General features: G+C 36.2%; 2 protein-coding genes across 3 annotated transcripts; one reads left to right on the top strand and one right to left on the bottom strand.

The window, feature by feature from the left end:
• The first annotated feature begins 12,865 nt into the window (after positions 1 to 12,865).
• Positions 12,866 to 15,070, top strand: LOC111986124 (methylesterase 17). 2 transcript variants are annotated; one of them, XM_024017757.2, is made up of 4 exons: positions 12,866 to 13,210; positions 13,320 to 13,460; positions 14,314 to 14,448; positions 14,533 to 15,070. In XM_024017757.2, exons 1-4 carry the CDS (start codon positions 12,953 to 12,955, stop codon positions 14,833 to 14,835), a joined length of 837 nt encoding a protein of 278 aa, XP_023873525.2. In that variant the 5' UTR covers positions 12,866 to 12,952; the 3' UTR covers positions 14,836 to 15,070. The 2 variants fall into 2 exon arrangements, with proteins under 2 accessions (XP_023873525.2, XP_065630567.1); XM_065774495.1 differs by lacking the exon at positions 13,320 to 13,460.
• A 759-nt stretch (positions 15,071 to 15,829) lies between these two features.
• Positions 15,830 to 16,511, bottom strand: LOC111986063 (probable inactive receptor kinase At5g58300). The gene has a single exon (XM_065774476.1). The coding sequence runs from the start codon at positions 16,509 to 16,511 to the stop codon at positions 15,858 to 15,860; it is 654 nt and encodes a 217-aa protein (XP_065630548.1). The 3' UTR covers positions 15,830 to 15,857.
• Between the last annotated feature and the right edge of the window lie 3,480 nt (positions 16,512 to 19,991).

Raw genomic sequence — 19,991 nt, 5'->3', positions numbered from 1 at the left:
CACACGTGTGCCACCTTTAGCGACTCGTCAGTTGCGAAATCCAGTCGTGAGGCTCTTCTTGAATGCACACTCTTAAGTTTTTCTTTACACTCTCTCACACACTACCTTACATGATTCCTACCTAAATACAAGGTTTCTAAATGTTGAATTACAAGCAAATTTAACACGAAATAAAGCCTATAAAATGATTGAATAAATTTAACCTTACAAAATTATATTTTAAAAAAATGATAACACCCCTCACTAATCACGCAGTGTTCAAAGTTCAAACTTCAAAGACATGAGGGACGAGGGTCGTGCTCCTCCATTTTGGGATTTTGCAGCTGGAGCCAGGAGCTAGCTGGAGACCATTCCTTTTATATAATTTAAATAATTAAGTACCTTTCCGTGCTCCTGTGTACCATATCATTATTAATTCAATTGCATACCTTTATTTTAACTTGTAGTGAATGGCGGCATCCCTTCAACGTTTGCCTCCTGACTTCCATTTTGCCGTCTTTGGTTCTAAGGAAATTGAATTCTAGGAAATATTTTTAGGAATACAACTACATTCTAGAAAATATTTTAAACGGTAGAGTCTATTTTGATACAGACTACTACAACCATCCAACCACGATTCTAGTCTCTTGCTTCAATTTGTTACCAAACAAATTACTACATCTCGACCCACTTCTGTTCTGAATTTACATTCGCTTTTACTTAAGGCCAGATGAGGAGTGTGCACCATCTATGGAGTACATAATTTTATCTCTCTTTTAAAATTAATTTTTCGAGCGTACTCCTCTTTAATTACACTTGCATTTCTGATAGAAGCAGCATAGAAAATGACAATGGTTGACAACTGTATTATTAAGGAGAAGACCATATCAAACCAAGTTTTGAGTAATTAATTAGCTGCTAGTCTCCCATATATGAAAGCTACGTCTCACCTGAAATCAATTATCTTACCTAAAACCAATTAGTTATGTATAGCCTCTGCTTTGGATAAGATATGGCAGCATGTAATTACCACCCTCATATGAGATTTTGTTTTTTTGAGAAAAATATGAGATCTAAAAGTCGATAAAATAAAGGGTAAATTATAAAGTTGGTCTCTATCCTTTATGTCATATTTCAATTTGGTTCTTAACCTTTTAATTGTGTTAATTTGATTGATAACCTTTTAGTCTTGTGTCAAAATGGTCCCGGCCGTTAAATGATAGATGAAAAATGTTGACATGGCTAACAGTCAAAATAAAATATTATCTTTTATGCTACATAACTTCCACATAAGCTGCCACATGACATTAATTATAAATATCAACATTTTCTAATTTACTATAACGCTCTCTGTGTCCCCTTCTCTTTTTCGATTTCTCTCTATCCTCAGACTCCATGACAGAAACTCTTTGAGCTCCTTCAATTAGGCCAATCAATTGAATAGAAATTGGACTAAAATAAGAGTTTTTTTTTTTTTTTTTGTAAGATTCTTTTAAGAAGAAAATAAGCTAAGGAAACAAATACAATCACCTTAGAATCGAATACCCACTTAAGATCTGTATGGCCACGTTTTGCAGCTCAAGCCCAAAATGTAAGGGATGTTGGCCTAGTGAGCCCAATATAATAAATTTGTAAAGAGTGGGTCAAAGAACTCGGCCTTAATGAATTTGACAATGGCTAGTATGGATTCAGGAGATGATCAAGCAAGAACATAGAACATAGAATTGACTGAATTTCCCTATCCGAGGAGGTAGATCTCTATATAAATCAATTGAACTGATTACAGGTATAACTTTGATTGCTACAGTATTCTTTCTCTATTTTTCTGATCCCCTCCTCATGGAGAGTCTCTTACATTATATAGCTCTCCTTGGACCATCATAATCCCACACTTGTTGATCATTTGAGCCCTTACTTGAGTGTCCGTCCCATCAGATACTCTCTTTGGCTTTTTGTGAGTTGTGGTTACCAAGGCAGCATTGTTCAGGGGTATTCTCCACATAAATGTGGCCAAAAAAGTAGCTGCAATGCATTTAATGCGGTGGCAGCAGTTTTTCCTTAGATATTTTTGGGTTCCCTTCCTTCTCGTATGTTTATGAGGCACGTCCCTATCACTGGAGCTTCTATGAAGGTTACTTTCATTGTTAGAATACACATCTGAGCGATATTTATCATATCTGAGGAGGAATTCCTCCTTGGGCCGCTTTCCACTCATTTCTCATCTATGAGACTTTAAACTAGAATCCCTCATAACTATTTATCCCTCCTCGAACCTGTCAACGTTTTCGGACAAAACCCAAGACCTAATATATGATTTTGGGCCCTTATCCCTATAAGATCAATATTGTAAAAGATTTTGAAAAAAAAAAATTCAATACTGTAAAAATTCACCAAGAGCTATAAGGTGATGCTCCAGATGCTTCCGTACATTTTCGTCAAAAATTTTGTATAATTGTATTGTCTCTCTCTGACTCTCCCATTCTCACCGTTTCCATTAAAACCAAACTGAACTGCCATTACACAAGGCATCAGGCAGTAGCCACGATCATAAAATGAAAATCAAAGAAAATTATGAAACCTGTTACATCACTAGAGGTACTGGTAGCATTGTTTTCATCGCACTGAACATTGTTCATTGTGCTGTGAATCATTGCGTGCGCTTTGATTTTCATTTGGCAGAGGAATATCTTTGATGGGTTTTTAATGTTCGGTCATAGTGTTAATCAAGGAAAGCCTATGGCAGGCTAAGAATTATGGTGTTTGATCTCATGGATTTTAGAGCTGTGGGCGATGGGGTCACTAAGAACACATAGACCATTAAGGATTTTTTTTTTCTTTTCTTTTTAATGTAGATGTGACAGCACACGTGGAATGAGAATGATATTTTATTTTGATTGTTAGTCATGTCAGTTTTTTTTTTGTCTTTTTTATAAGCATATTAACATTTTTTATCTATCACTTAATGGCTGGGACCATTTTGACACAATATCAAAATGTTAGGGACTAATTTGACACAATTAAAAGGTTAGAGACCAAATTAAGATATGACGTAAAGAATAGAGACTAAATTTGTAATTTACCCTAAAATAAAAAAAGGTTTTTATTTCTTTTACTCAATTAACTTTTACATCTCACATGATGGTGGTAATTGCAACGAGTCCAAATTCCTTTTCTTCAGCAATTATGTATCCAATAATTAATTTAGTAGATGATTAAGTGAGTGTTTGGTTTGCACATCTCTCCCCCTGCATCTGCGTTTTTGTTTTCGCCCCCCAAAAAAAAGGAGAAATTGTTAGACCAACCAAGAGCTATAAGGTGATGCTCCAGATGCTTCCGTACATTTTCGTCAAAATTTTTGTATAATTGTATTGTCTCTCTCTGACTCTCCCATTCTCACCGTTTCCATTAAAACCAAACTGAACTGCCATTACACAAGGCATCAGGCAGTAGCCACGATCATAAAATGAAAATCAAAGAAAATTATGAAACCTGTTACATCACTAGAGGTACTGGTAGCATTGTTTTCATCGCACTGAACATTGTTCATTGTGCTGTGAATCATTGCGTGCGCTTTGATTTTCATTTGGCAGAGGAATATCTTTGATGGGTTTTTAATGTTCGGTCATAGTGTTAATCAAGGAAAGCCTATGGCAGGCTAAGAATTATGGTGTTTGATCTCATGGATTTTAGAGCTGTGGGCGATGGGGTCACTAAGAACACATAGACCATTAAGGATTTTTTTTTCTTTTCTTTTTAATGTAGATGTGACAGCACACGTGGAATGAGAATGATATTTTATTTTGATTGTTAGTCATGTCAGTTTTTTTTTTGTCTTTTTTATAAGCATATTAACATTTTTTATCTATCACTTAATGGCTGGGACCATTTTGACACAATATCAAAATGTTAGGGACTAATTTGACACAATTAAAAGGTTAGAGACCAAATTAAGATATGACGTAAAGAATAGAGACTAAATTTGTAATTTACCCTAAAATAAAAAAAGGTTTTTATTTCTTTTACTCAATTAACTTTTACATCTCACATGATGGTGGTAATTGCAACGAGTCCAAATTCCTTTTCTTCAGCAATTATGTATCCAATAATTAATTTAGTAGATGATTAAGTGAGTGTTTGGTTTGCACATCTCTCCTCCTGCATCTGCGTTTTTGTTTTTATTTTATTTTATTTTTTTAAATTAGTGCCTATTGCACTGTTCATGGGACATGAACAGTACTAATGAACAATAACCGTAGTATGAACAGTAACTTTTTTTTTTATTTTTTATTTTTAATTTTTAGTTTTCAGTAAAATAAACGATATCCAAACGAACCCTTAGTGATTATTTTTAGTATTCCATAGTTTTTTTGATAGTTTGTTTATTATATATAAGACAAAAAATATAGTTTTTGATCATTTATTTGTTAATGTTAAATGTAAAAATAAAATTTAAATTATTTTAAAAAAATACTTTTTTGTTAAATTTTTTTTATTTTTTATTTTTTAAAAACAAGAAAGAAAAAATATTTTTCAGACTCTAATAAAGTCAATTTTGTAAAATGTACTGTATAACAATGCAATTACACTCGTCACTTGTCTTTTAAGATGTTGATGTCATCAAAAGGTTCGGTTGAGTCACTTCTTAATTGCGAGTTTGCTTGTCTGCCCTTTTTTTCTTGTCCGTACTTTCTCGGACTTTAAGTAACTGTTTAGTTTCAGTCCTTTTTATTTACACAACTGTTCAGTTTTTATTTTTTTGGTTTATTGTTAAGTCTCAATCACAAAAAATATAAGAGCACATAAAATGACACAATTTATATTACATAGTAGACTTTGAACGGTGGTGAAAAAAGTAATGAGTTCATTTGAAAGTGATAGGAAGCTAGTTTCGCAAATAATATAATTGTGACAAAAATTGTAATATTTATATGGGATAAAACTACTGACAATTATTGTTGATGATGCAAAGATCGTCAGTCGAGATGATCGTCCAGTAGGAGAGCTGACCAAGATCGCCTAAAAGCCCTGCAAGAACTAACGAAAAGAAAGAACATCGGTGTGGTGCCTGCCATAGAACCTCTGATGATCAAGTCAGACAATTGAGAGGGAAAGGAGAGCTTCAATACCAAAATATCAGAGTTTCTATATCAGAATTCCGTACCTCCTTAGGTCCTGAGATACTTGTATATATACTTGCTTCCTTTTCCTAGCTGTTGGAGGTGTTCTAATGGTGGTTTGAATGTGGCATCTGTAATGCCTCCTTGAGGTGTTAATGAGAGGATCTTCGTCTCTCTAACGATAAGGATACTTATTGCAGTTGTGTAACGTATTGCCATTATTTATGAACTGATGACCCTTCCTTCGTCCAATGGATATAGGTAAAGACAGAGATTGATGGGATGATTCCTTCGTCCACTGGCTCCTCTTCTAGACAAGGAGGTCACCTGAGGGAGTTGTACCGGGTCCATTAGCTCCCCCCTATTCCGAGGTCGTTCAATTTGGAGACGGCCATGGGAATATGATGAGCCCACCTTTTTTTTTTTTTTTTTTTGTTTCTTCTTCTAGAAAAGGCGAGAGCTCTTGTGCTTTTGCCCATGGGGGGTTTGTTTCTACGAGGTTGCATTCCTGTGTGGCCTTTGCTTCCTGTCTCGTATATAATGGAGCTCCTTAATTACCTGAATATAGCCCCAAGACAACTTATGCTAAATTTGTGGAGAATCGTCATAAGTTGTATGGTAATTTGGATGATCATAGCTGACAGTGATATGATCACATTAAATGAGTTCGTCCAACTTTACCGTTTGAAAGAGTCTAAAGAGTTTGGTTATTACGAGCTCGTGCCTTAGGATAGAAGGTCTCAACTTATAGTCGATCTGCCTTCGTCCTTCTGTTATTAGAAGTCTAGGTACTTCTTTGTGTCAGGTGATAGTTGGGAGACCATTTTTGATGACTTCTAGGAGGATGTCCCTAGGCTGTTGCGTCAGTGGTATTCCTCTCAACTTGGTGCGTTTGCCTAGCATTTTTTCTTTTGGTTTATTTTTTACTTTGATCGTCCCTTCTGACCTTGTGTGTTTTTCTATTTTATAGTCAGAGATCGTACAAAATTGGAGAGTAGGTTTGAAGAGTGTGTNGCCCCCCTTTTTTTTTTTTTTTTTTTGGGTGGTTATGGCGCATGGGGCTCCGCCCCTCTGCAGTTATTACTTAGTGGTGGCGTGGCGTGTGTTGTGGCCATGTGTCACGCCAAGATCAAATGAGGGTTCTCAGTTCTGGTGAAACCTTTCAATTTTTCCATGTTTTTTGAGGCCTCCCTTTTAAACCCCTTGTGCTTTCCTTTTGTGCTTACTTTTTCGACATCTCAGCTCCTTTTGTGTTTATTGCTCTGATTTCTCAGCTCCTTCTGTGCTTATTGGTCTAATTTCTCAACTCCTTCTGCGCTCATCCCTTTGATTTCTCAGTTTCTCCTTCTTTTTTAGGTACGCCCTTTGTTTTTTGTTCTTTCTTTCCTTTTAAAGTTTTATTTGCTCCCTTTCTCTGTGCTTTTTTCCCTTTTAGAGTTTTGCTTTTCCTTTCCTTAATAGTGGATTATTTGATATTAGGCTCACTTCCCCTTCAGTTGCCTTCTTTTCGCTCGTTTGGGTGCGTTTATAGGCTTTTCTAGTGGACATTGCCCATAAGTTGGGGATTTTGCCCTAGGTGACAGTAGCCTAAGTCTAGTGTTAGGTGATCTATACCCATTGTTGTGTCAATCCTTGGGTTGGTTTGAGTCAGTGCGAGGAGTTCTAAGGAGGGGAAATATGGGTTCTGAAGTTAGATCTAGTGATTTAGAGGCCAGTCTGTCTTCTAGTGTTGGTACGGGTGTGGTTGAGATGGATACAACTGTTTCCATACCTTCGTCTTCCCTTCCTTCCATCTCTACTTCACCCTGGTCATTCCATGCCCTTAAGGAAGAGTGCTCTCTAAGGGAGGATACCTTCATTAGATTCAGGGATAGGTTCCAGTTTCTCGAGGAGACCAAGGTCCATCTTCCTAGAAAAGGCGAGAGCTCTTGTGCTTTTGCCCATGGGGAGGTTTGTTTCTACGAGGTTGCATTCCTGTGTGGCCTTTGCTTTCCTGTCCATCCGTTTATAATGGAGCTCCTTAATTACCTGAATATAGCCCCAAGACAACTTATGCTAAATTTGTGGAGAATCGTCATAAGTTGTATGGTAATTTGGATGATCATAGCTGACAGTGATATGATCACATTAAATGAGTTCGTCCAACTTTACCGTTTGAAAGAGTCTAAAGAGTTTGGTTATTACGAGCTCGTGCCTTAGGATAGAAGGTCTCAACTTATAGTCGATCTGCCTTCGTCCTTCTGTTATTAGAAGTCTAGGTACTTCTTTGTGTCAGGTGATAGTTGGGAGACCATTTTTGATGACTTCTAGGAGGATGTCCCTAGGCTGTTGCGTCAGTGGTTTGAGTAGCTGTCAAGTACATGAGCACCATTGACGATTTTGATGATCTAGTTGACCCTCAGACCTTAGTTCGTCATTGTTTGGGACCAGAGCCTTCCCACTACGTCCTTCGTGCCATCCATTGGGAAGAAAAAAGTGAGTCACTTTAGGACGAAAGTAGATCGTCTATCCTTCCTTTTCTTTTCTCCTTTTCCTCTCTTCTTTCTTTTTTTACTTTCCTGTTGTTTCTCTTCTTTTTTGCAGAGATGACAACTAAGTTTAATTAGGAATCTTATGCTCGGATTAAGGCAATGAAACATGAGCCCCACTCTAGTATTGGTCAGCGAAGGTTGAGGGTCATTCAAAAGGAAAAAGAAAAAGAGGTGACGAAAAAGGGTTCGTCCACCCCTGCCTTGGACGAGGGATGTGTTGCTTCCCCGGCCCTTTCTGTTGAGGAGATAACTCCTCGTACTAAGAAGTGCAAAACAAGCGATGAAGGCAAAGAGAAGGTGGGGGCTAGTGTTTGAGCGGACGCTGAGACGACCTTGGCTCGAGCTAATGAAGTTGTGACGCCTGAGGAGCTGAAAGAAATCTCCAGCGTACCTTTTCATGAGATGATGAATTGCCATGTCCATAAGCTCGTTCAGGCAATTTTCCTTCGTTTCCCCTCTCTCTCTCTCTCTCTCTTTTTGGTTGTAAGCACGAATTATATCAATTGTTCATTGCGCGACTTTGGATGCCAGGTGTTGGGGGAAGCAATGCACATCACCTTCCAGTACTTGGCGAGTGAAGAGAAGGCCGTGATGGCCACTTCCAAGGTTAAGGCGTTGGAAGCTAAAGCCTTAAGTTTGAGAAAAGATTTAATAGTGGCGATGGACGTCAACAACTCATCCAAGGAAAAAATAAAAGCTTTAATTGAGGAGTTGAATACCAAGAAGTAGTTGGTGAAGCAGAGGGACGAGCAATTGGCGTCGGCTAACCAGAAAATGAAGAGCACCGTGGCCAAGGCCATCTATGCTCTTCAACTCACGGAGGAGTACAACGCTATCTTGTTTGGCTGGTATTTTAAGGGATTTGAGCTGTTGGTATTTTAAGGGACTTTTACTCCTCTGTTTGTAGTGATGGTCTTCATCGTACTAAAAAGACTCATTGGGAGGAGTCCTGGACCTGGGCCTGTAGCTACCATCTCCCTCGTCCTCAAAAGAAGGGTCAGAATCTGAGGGAGTCCTTCTTTGTCGCTCGGGGTGTAACCTCCTACGAAGGCGCTTAATCTCCAACTGCAAGCTACTAGTATTCTCATCGTGGGAGATGTGACTCCCTTCTTAAGACTGACTCCTGCTAGTATGCGTGGTGTGCACACTAACCTCACGATCCCTCATTTACTCAAGGTTGAGGAACTGATCCTGACTTTAGGAACCAATAGACTCCTCCCAGTCCTGCCCTGGTCCTGCCATGGTTGGACGTCAAACTCACTAAAGCTCAAACTTTTCCCACAGACGTTGCCAATTGTACGGGCGGGCTTTAGCGCTTAGGTCCAAAGGATAAATGGGTTAAGGCCCAATGAGCCCAATACAATAAATTTGTAGAGAGTGGGTGAAAAAGCTAAGCTTCAATAAAGTGGACAATGCCCTAAATGGGCTAAAGATGGTAAGAGAGCAAGGAAAAACAATGAATAGACAAATGTGGTGCACAGAAATTCTTCCTCTGCAATGTCCGAGGAGAGTAGTTCTTGAATATATTTCTCTTAGATTTGATTACAATTGCTATTCTTAATGCTACAGGGGTTTCTCTACAAAATTTTCTCCTCTCTTTCTTGGAGGGTCTCTCACATTATATAGCTCCCTTCAAGCGATCTTAGCCCTCCATCTGTTAATAGTTCAGTCCACCACTTGAGTACTTGTCCCATCAAATACCTTCCCAAACCTCCCGTGAGTTGCGGCGGCCAAGAAGCATTGTTTAGGGGTCTTCTCCACATAAATGCAGTTAGGAGGTTTGGTGGGATGCATTAAATATGGGGCAGCCACCATCCCATCAGTTGTGTCAGGGCTAACCCCCTCTCCGAAACTTTTTCTCTACTGTATGACCTCCTTTGGTAACGTGTCACTGACGTGGCTTTACTGTTCGAGTGTGTGGCCTCGTTGGCATGATAATGGACTCCTTGACCATGGATACGACACGTGGCACATGTACCTTATTTGAATCCTTGTGCCCTACATTAATGAAAAAATCATGAATATGGCCTTATTGTTTACAGTGTCCTCGAACTCAAAAGATGAAAGTCATGATATAATTAAACAATTATCTATAATCATTCCTATATTTATCCAACAAACAAAATTAAACTTCAACCAAAAAACAAAAGTTGATAAGAAGTTGATATAAGCAAAAAAAAAAAAAAAAAATTAAAATTAAAATTAAAATCCAATACCATAAAAATCAAGTTGGATAAATATCAAACAACATGATTTTTACGGTATAACAAAAAAAAAAAAAAAACTGTAATTAACGTTAACAACTTGATTTCTATGGTATTTGATTTTAAATAAATTCCTTCTTTTTTTGCTTATATCATCTTCATCACAACTTTCACTGGGAGGATATACATAAGGAGAGTTATTGATAATAAATTTCTATTAAGCCGTGCGACTTAAGCTAACAAATTTAATTGTAATATTAATTTTCCAGGAAGGCACATGTTTGCAAGATAAGGTTGTATATGGAATAGAACTTTAATGTGTTTCTTCCTAATGCTAATTCTTATCATTGACTATTGGATTGTAATCAAATTAAGATATAATTTGGATTGTAATCAAATTATGATTTTATCAACTTAGAAATTATAGGAGAAGTTAAAATCATATAAACGTTACTATCTTGTTGGTTTTTTTTTTTTTAATTAAGATTTTTCTCAATTTAGAAATTATAAGAGAAGAAAAATTATATATATATATATATATTTGAAATCTAAAAATGTAGAAAAATTTTGGTAATTTGGTGTGGCCACTTTTCACAACCACAGATTTTAAGCCCAACTTTTATTATATAGTATATGATTCAAGACTTTTATCCATTTAGAAATTATAGGATTCTCCTTAAATTTTTTTACACCTACTACATGATTTTTTTTAAAGAGATTCACTTACCTTATGATAACAATGTGGTAGGACATATGTGTTCTCACTTGTCAAGAACATATGCCACTTATTTATGTAAATTGGCTTATCTTTTTGACAAAACACACTCTACTTGTAATTGGGTAGTTCTAAGTGTTTTTAATATTTCAAGAAATAAGGTTTCAAGATCAAGTGTTGAAGTCATCAAGTTTGTCCAAGAAAAATCAAACTGAAGTGCAAATTCATTAAAGCTCGACAGCTGCTCGATAGCTACCTCGACACCTGCTATCTATCGAGATTTATAATTTCAGATTTTCTGATCTGATTTCCTTGGGATTCGTGAATATGCTTTTGGGCTATCTTTTCTCCAAATCCTAAACATATAAAAGGATTGTTTTAAGAGCTGTCAAGTTGTACACAAGTTGTAAAAGCATTGAGCAATCTCTGTTTAAGCAAATTGTGATCAAAGATGAAGTTCTTGACCTAGTTCATCTTCTCTAAAGAAGTTGCTGTGTATTTGCACCAAAGGGTTTTGTGACCAAGCATCTTCCTGATCTTCATCGTATAGGATGAACTGAAGAACTTTGCAGCCAACCTTTCCTCTTAGTTGGTGTTTGAAGTCGCGTACTGGGATCCGCGTATTGGTTAGTCACATACTTGGGAGCCGTGCATCAAAAGGGAAATTGTCACTACAGATAAAGTCCAATTGAGTATTGGGGTAAGGGTTCAACTGTAGGTTGGTAAGGTACTTGAGATTCCTTTACTTGTAACCTCTTGATTTGATAATAGTGGAGTTTCAGGAGTGGTGACCTGAAAATCACCCGGTGGGGTTTTTGCCGCGAGATTTTTCCTCATTCATAAACAAATCATTGTGTCATTTAATTTGCGCTGCATATTTAGTTATTTGGTGATTTGTTTGTGCTTCCACGTATTTGCATGTTAAATTGATTAATTAATAACTTGGCTAATTAATTAATTGGTTTAATCACAAAGGGTCATTCAGTTTGTGGCCTATCACAATGAATTAGAGATAAGAATAAATTAGAGTCCTGATTAATCAAATATCCATTTAGAAATTATGATTTTTTTTTAGAGATGCACTTACCTTATGATAACAATGAATTATAGATAATAATGAATTAGAAATTATAGGATTCTTCTAAAATTTTTTTATGCTTACTATATGATTTTTTTTTAGAGATACACTTACTTTATGATAACAATGAATCAGAGATAAGAATAAATTAGAGTCCTGATTAATCTAATATCCATTTAGAAATTATAGGGGAAGTAACATTATATATATATATATATATATATATATATATATATATATATATATATATATATATATATATATTCTTAAAATTTAAAAAATTAATAAAATTTATGCAATTTGGTGAAGTCATGTAGCGCAACCACGACGCCTAAGCCTAACTTTGATTTTTTTTTTTTTTAGAGATACACTTACTTTATGATGACAATGAATTATAGATAAGAATGAATTAGAGTCTTGATTAATCTAATATCCATTTAGAAATTATAGAAGTTAAATTATCTATATTTTTTCTTAAAATCTAAAAATTTAATAAAATTTCTACAATTTGGTAAAGTCACGTGGTGCAACCACGGCGTTTAAGCCCAACTTTTATTATATATAATATAATTTGATAATATGGTATTTTTATCAAATGCATGGGACATGGCACCAAATTGCATCACCCCTTGATTTCCAATTATGAGTATTATAAGGAAATCAAGGGGTGATGCAATTTGGTGCCATGTCCCATGCCCTTGATAAAAATACAAGTGCATCATCTAACCTTTTGCAAGACTAAAAAAACTTCTTATAATGGAGCTGGTCCGTGTAGGAAAAAAAAACTCCTAGACTATTCAAATTATCGAATAATAATTGAATGGGTAAATTGCAAAACATACTCTTGAAGTTTGAGGTTGTTTGGATTTTACACCTTAAAGTTTTAGAAATTTAATTTTACACCTTAAAGTTTGGTTTCGTTAGCAATTCCCAACTCTAGTTAGTTTTTGCTGTTAAATGACACATAGAATTGTTGACATGTCTTCTTCTTCTTTTTCTTTTTTGGCCAAATCAGCCCTTAAACAACTTTTAAAAAATCCATGAGCTGGCTTCTTCAAATGACACCGTTACGAATGGAACTAAACTTCAAGGTGTAAAATCAAATTTCTGAAACGTTAGGATGTAAAATCCAAATAACTTTAAACTTTAGGGGTGTACTTTGCAATTCAGGCTAATTGAATAATAGAAGAACAGATATCTAAAAGCAACTATGATGACACCCCAAGACTATTCCCAACTCCTCCATAGTCCATATATATAAACATCAACAACCGAGAAGAACATAGGCATAGGCATAGCGAAGCTGATATCGGCAAATAAATAAAACCATGGGAGAGACGGTTGTATGTTTGAGAGAGACAGAAAGAGGGTTGAAGCCACACTTTGTGCTGGTGCATGGTATAGGTGGAGGAGGTTGGTGTTGGTACAAAATCCGGTGCCTCATGGAGAATTCAGGCTATAGGGTGTCATGTGTTGACCTCAGAAGCGCTGGAATAGATCAAACACATGCCGATTCCCTGCGTTCTTTTGATGATTACAATAAGCCACTCATGGACTTCATGTCTGCTTTACCCGACAATGAACAGGTTAATTCAATTCGTTTTATTTATTATATAGGATTTTTGTATTTTAACTGGGGGCTCATCGTTAGATTTAGATATAGAAAAGACAACGATCATGATTTGCTTTTGACAGATAATCTTGGTGGGGCACAGTGCTGGTGGGCTGAGTGTAACTGAGGCTACTCATAAGTTTGCAAAGAAAATCCGACTAGTGGTGTATGTGGCAGCAACCATGCTGAAATTGGGCTACATGACTGATGAAGATGTCAAGGATGTAAAGTTTTCTAAACCCTGAGTATTAGCCTCATCGCCACAAGTAATCCACTAGAATAAATAATTATAGTACACTTTACATACAAAGCCCTCCAAACTAAAACACAAACAATGTACTTTAGCCCTTCAAACTAATTGCAATCGACTCAACAAATCCTTTCTCTACTCTAGCTTTGGATCCACAATTGAGCTCCAATTGCAATCTCCAAGTCACTTAGATAATTCTAGATTGCTTCAATGATTTTCAAGCTCCAATCAACATTCAAAACTCAAAGGTAGTGATGAGTGTAATGGTCTTAATCTTCTGTCATGGTATATGGCTATTTTAAGAGGGAGAAGGTAAAGAGAATGAATGTGTTAGACTCTCAAATTTGTTGAGTTTCACCCATACTTCATATGGGAATTAGGGTTACAAATTCATGGGAAATGAGAGTATATATTGAGAGACGCCCAGAATTGTCGAGAGTTTATAACATAATTTTCAATTTCAAGTTCCGCCTCTTCCAGTCAAGTTCGTAGGAGTGAAAACCATAAGCAGCCAACTTCAATTTCTTCTTTTTTTTTTTTTAATGGGAGCCAACTTGAATTTCTGCACTTGGACAACTTCACCTCACAAATACACATGAAAACCCACAAAATTACATTAATAGAATGAAAGTTTAAGACCCAAAATACAATGAAATTTTATCAAGGAAATAGCCAGCATCTAATGGATAGACCTAACAACATCCCTTGTGTTGTGTGCAAGTTTTCTTTTATAATATGAAATTAATTAGAGTTGGCTAATTAAATATGCAGGGAATTTAAGAAGAAGAAGAGTTGAGTAATCGTCATTTATTTTTAATGTCAAACAGGGAGTACCTGATTTATCTGAATATGGCGACGTATATGAGTTAGGATTCGGATTGGGTCCTGATCAACCTCCCACAAGTGCCCTTGTGAAGAAAGAATATCAGCGCAAAATTATCTATCATTTGAGCCCTCACGAGGTAATTTTAAATTGATCACGGTTGAATTGTTTTTGAAAATATATAATCACAAAAATGAGAAGCAATGAAAAATAAAAATTGTAGGACTCCACACTAGCTGCCATGCTTTTGAGGCCAGGACCGATCAAAGCAATACAGAATGCTCGTTTTGTGGCAGTGGCAGACGAGGATCATAACGTAGATAAGGTTCCACGCATCTACATTAGGACAATGTATGACAGAGTGGTGAAACCAGAGCAACAAGCTGCGATGATAAAGAGGTGGCCACCATCTGACGTGTATGTCTTGGATAGTGATCACAGTCCCTTCTTCTCCACTCCATTTCTGCTCTTCGGCTTGCTTGTAAAGGCTGTGGCTTCTTTTGGTTTTGGATTGAACCACCTATGACTATCACTATCACTATCCATTTCAATTCTCTAATAACAACGCACCATTCTAATTTTTTTTTTCTTTCTGGGTAAATTTACCCCAAAAAAAACCCTTTTACTATCTCGCTGAAACAGATTGCAAAGTCACCATCTTTGTGTACTTTAGTTTTAGTCAATTTGTCCTGTTTAAACTTAATAAGCGAACAATTATACAAATCAATAGTGAACTACTAATCTTTATTTTATTCTTTGAATTGGTCAATTATGCATGCCTTCATCCAATAATCCAGTAGTGTGTAATACTGTTTAGTACGTTTCCAACAGATATTGAATGCACAACTACACGGTCCACATCTGCCATTGTCAGTTTTGAGTTTAACCTTGTGGACTCACTCATACAATGTGTTGTATTGTGGACCTTTGCAATTCCACCGGTAGTGTTATATAGTAGAAGACCCAAAAAAAAGTGGATTTTGTATTTGCAGGTGTTGTATTGTTAACCTTGCTTTGCAAATGTAATGATAAATTGCAACAATTATTATGTTTGCAAATTTATATATCATTTCTAAAGAACTGAATTGGAAGGCAAGTAGTTATGACTTATGTATTAAATCTGAAACAAACTAAACTAGTTGCTCAGATTATTGGCAATGGCTTATTACTGCAGCAGCCGCACCTCAACCTCAAGTTTCACTCACACACATGATCTCCCACAAAATAGAACATTTTTACTTCTGAAAAATCAGGAAAAGAGAACTCTTTGAGTCTTGACTCTTGTTCTAATAAATTAGTACAAATAATATTCAAGATCTAGAATAGAAAGTTATTTCAAGGTCCCATCATAATTCATATGTGCTAACATAAATGCACAAGAGCAGGAAAGCCTTGTCCTTACTAGTAGTAGTAGAGGCCTTTTGGCAATTTGGCATAATTGCCTTCCACATTAGATGAAAATAGATTCTAGTAAAGTCTAATTCATAGGTAGCAGAAAAGTGGATTCTTATTAGTTCCTCGTAACATAGTACCAAACAACTTGTGTGTTCATGGGGTTTGCACATTAGACTCGGATTCAGAAGACATGCGGTTCTTGTCCTTGATTTCCTCCATCATTTTCACAACTTGAACCATTTGGGGTCGCATGTCAGGCTGTTTTGTGACACATGCTAATGCAATCTGAAGCATCTGCACCATTTCCTCTTCAACATTTTGGTACCTCAGCAGCTCCACGTCAAAAACCTCAGCTGTCCATTCCTCACGGACAACAGACTTCACCCATCTTGGGAGATCAACCACCACATCATGCTGGTTCCCTCCTGGATATTGGTGTGGGACTTTGCCTGTCAGCATTTCAAGAAGGACAACTCCAAAGCTGTATATATATACATCAGACTTCTGTGTTATTTTACGTGTTTTGGCCACCTCTGGTGCACGATATCCGGTGGTTCTAGACAACGTTGCGGGGAAGTTCATAAGTGGAGTCAACCCAACATCGGAGATGTACCCATCCAGGTCATTGGTGAGTAGGACACTGGAGGACTTGATGTTGCCATGGCTACACTTGGCACCACCCTCTGAATGAATGTGTGCGATTCCCCTGGCGGTTCCAAGGGAATTCTTCACTCTTGAATCCCAATCCAGTGGAGTCCTTCCTGAACCCCTGTTTCCTATTTTATTTATGTTTATGTGCGGAAACATATAGTAGAGTTTCAGAGTGGGGCAGTGATAGTATTAATATCATCATTACCATTACGAATGATGGTACACAAAAATAAATGTGACTGACTGTTTCGTGTGTTCAGCCTCGGCCAAATGAAAGTTTGATTTTATACCAATGCACAGTTCCATTGCATATGAGCAGATTACAACAAAACAAAGCATGCCGTCTACAACAACATCAATATTTGATCTGGGGTGATCCTATCCCTGATAAGGTATGAATGTCTGTCAATATTTTAGCCAAGTTTCTATACTAACTTTTAAGTCAATTTCACTAAGAAAATGATAGGGAATTTCTTCTAGAAGGACTAAATAGTTTTCAGCTCTGTTGCTAACTACGAGCAACTTAAATTTTGGCACTTTCTGATACTAGAGACTTTGAAATGGATGCTGGCATTGTTGTGCAGTGATATAAATTTCTCATCAAAGCCTATGATTCATGTGAGCATAAGTTTTTTTCATTTATTAATCTTCACTCATCAAAATTCATGTACTAATTTGCTAATTGACGGGCTTATCTTTTTGGTTCTTACTATAAACATAGAAAAGGTTTTTGTTAGAAATTTCATGTGTGAGTGATGAAATTGGTTAAATGGTTGAGTCCCACTTCAAGCAGGAATCGCAATAGTGACTGGTCATTATAACATTGGTAGACTCAAGGGAAAACATATTAGTTAAGGTGGTGTTCCGACATGTTATTAAGCCCTCCCAAAGAGCCTCCTCCAAGTGTTAACTCTCAACTCTCAGAAACCCAAGATCCCAATTGTTTATTTCTATAGGATAGGCCCTTGAAAAGATGTCTTTCTGAAAGTCTGATATTTCTTTTGACGTTGAGAAGTTAAAATTTAGAGGTTTTTCATTTTTATTTTGTAAAAATGTGGTTAATATTCATTTTTTTGGAGGCCATCAATAAATTCTGGACTAGTTCCCTCTGTGCAAAAAGTTTTTGCTATTAAATGCATTTAATAACTCCATTTTAGTCCTATTCAATCCTTGGGCGACCAAGCCCCTCCAACAAAAATAGTAAAAAGCCTCCACGTGGTTTGGCTTGCTTCTCTCCTCGTAATTAATAAATAAATTGAAGCTGCAATCACCATGGTGTTCAGGTTTGTCTCTCTAAGTTCTATCTCCGTGACCAACAGTCACCGGAACTAGTTTCATTCAAATTTTGCGGTTGTTGACGAAGAAGAGCTGAGCGGAGCTTCGCTTTGAATTGGAGTTGGAGTTTTTTTTTTTTTTTTTTTGAATCGGTAATGGAGCAGTGATCGGAGAGGCGGTTGGATCAGAGGATTGGTTTGAGATTCCGGTGAACGGACAGGTGAAACGGCGGTGAGGTGATTTGGGTTTTGGGGGTAGAGAAGAGGAAGCGTGTGCATGCAGAGCAAAAACAGAGAGAGAGAGAGAGAGAGAGAGATGCGCACAAAAATGCATGCATGATGATGCTTAAAAACAGGGCCAACTATATAATTGATTCAATTTTGATATAAGCTTAATAAAAAATAAAAAAATAAAAAGAATTATTCTACTTTGGTACAATTCTTATTTATTTTAAAACCAAATAAGGGCGACCAGCCACAACTTATAATAATACTTTGGTCACAACATACTCATTTTTTATTGATGTTTTTGGTCGCCCAAGGTATATTAAATGCATTTCGAGTAAAATCAAGGCCCTATTATGGTAGGGTATCAAATATGATCTTTTTAAAAATATTTTTACTCCAAAAACAAGTTCTTGAAACATTTAAATAGGACTGCAAGTCTGCAATATGATTTTAGGTGTATTTATAATTTTTCTAGTTAAATTTATGGTTCTAATACTGTTTTTCTAGGTTTTTTTGTGGATTCAATAAATCCCTTATGGATTTACGGGTTTTGTCAAGCTAGAACAAAATCTAACCCTTTTAAGTTTCCATTATACACTAGATAGAAATAACTATGGGGTGATTCACTAAGAAAGGCACATATAGAATTGCTAATCGCTATGGAAAGGAACATGGAAACTACAGGGGAAGCAGAAGTAATTGGGTAGAAATGAAAACATTTTAGTTCAATTGGATAGGTCCTCCCTTGTCCACAAAACTACAGTGCCCCTTAAGGCCCAACCCAATATCTAGGGAGATAATATATAAGAGTATCTTCAGCAGTTTCTTCAAATTTTTATATTGTTTGATAAGTAAACAGTAATTTTTAGCTTTTATCTACCCACTTTATAAAATATACTTTTCAGCAGATTTTCTATATTTTATCTATCCCATTAAAATATTATTTCTTCATTATTTCTTTAATATTTTTTTAAATTTTTTTATTTAAAATTTTTTATTCTTCCTTTTGGCACACCCACACATCACACGTTTCTCCCATATAATCTAAAATAAAAAACAATAAAGGCCACACATTTCATTTGAACAAAACCAGACCATTCATCTTTTAACAAAAAATTTATCTTCTCATCAAACGGAAAGGGAGAGGAAGAGAGCCGAGAGAAGGAAATGCTCAAGTGAGAGAGAAGTTGTCTTCATCCTTCATTGCCTGCTCTGCCTCCACCATTGCTTGTCCTCGTCTCCATCACCAGCAGCATGCAGCCTGGATGCTAAATTCTTTCCTTTTGTTAAATATAAATTATTATTAGTAGCGTAATGTGTGATACCATGTTATGTATGCTAAAGTGGATGCGGAAGGTAAAGCATAGAGTAGGAACACTAAGAACACGTGGGTTACGTGTTTTAGCCTTATCGGCCTACATCCATGAAGGAATCCCTTAAGGGCTACATTTTTATTGTATAAGAGTGTAGTAAAAAATTTGTGTTACAATGAATCCTAACATGAGTATATATAGGTGACTAAACCCTAGACTACTGGTACAAGCAGAAGTGGGCTTGGGCCTATTACATTGGGCTAATATGTCTAATATTAATTAGCCCAAGATGTTTGATTTTGTTGGTTGAGCTGTGTTTTGTGTTTTGTCTCCTTTTCTTTGGTCTGTGAGAAGAAACTAAGAGAGGGTGTGGGAAAAAGAAATAAAGAAGAAAGAGAAAAAGAAATGAAGAAGAAATAGAAAAAATTAATATAATAGTTAGCTCTAGAATTTTTTAACGTGATAAATTCTTTTTTTATGAGCAAAATTTTTTTTGAGATATAGAGAGACTGTTGGAGCAATGATTTATGGTTTCATTCTCTATTATAGAGAGAATTTTGGATTTAGTTACACCGTTGGAGACGCTCTAAACTCACTAAAACTTTTCTAAATTTTCAATGTGAGGTTATTTTTTTCACTACCTTCAACTTGTGTTCAAGTAGGTACTTGCGAAATCAATTTCTTATTTGCTTCTTAATGGTTTTAAACAAGTAACCACATGAATGTTATTCTCTTCACGAAAGAGATCATGACCCAACGTAGGCTGGTCTTAGGAGAGATGTGGATTCTACATTAAATTTGGTTCGAAGTTTGCAATAAAC

Source organism: Quercus suber, unplaced genomic scaffold (assembly GCF_002906115.3).
Source record: "Quercus suber isolate HL8 unplaced genomic scaffold, Cork oak 2.0 scaffold_93, whole genome shotgun sequence".
NCBI lineage: Eukaryota > Viridiplantae > Streptophyta > Magnoliopsida > Fagales > Fagaceae > Quercus > Quercus suber.
This window is presented reverse-complemented; position numbering and strand designations above follow the sequence as displayed.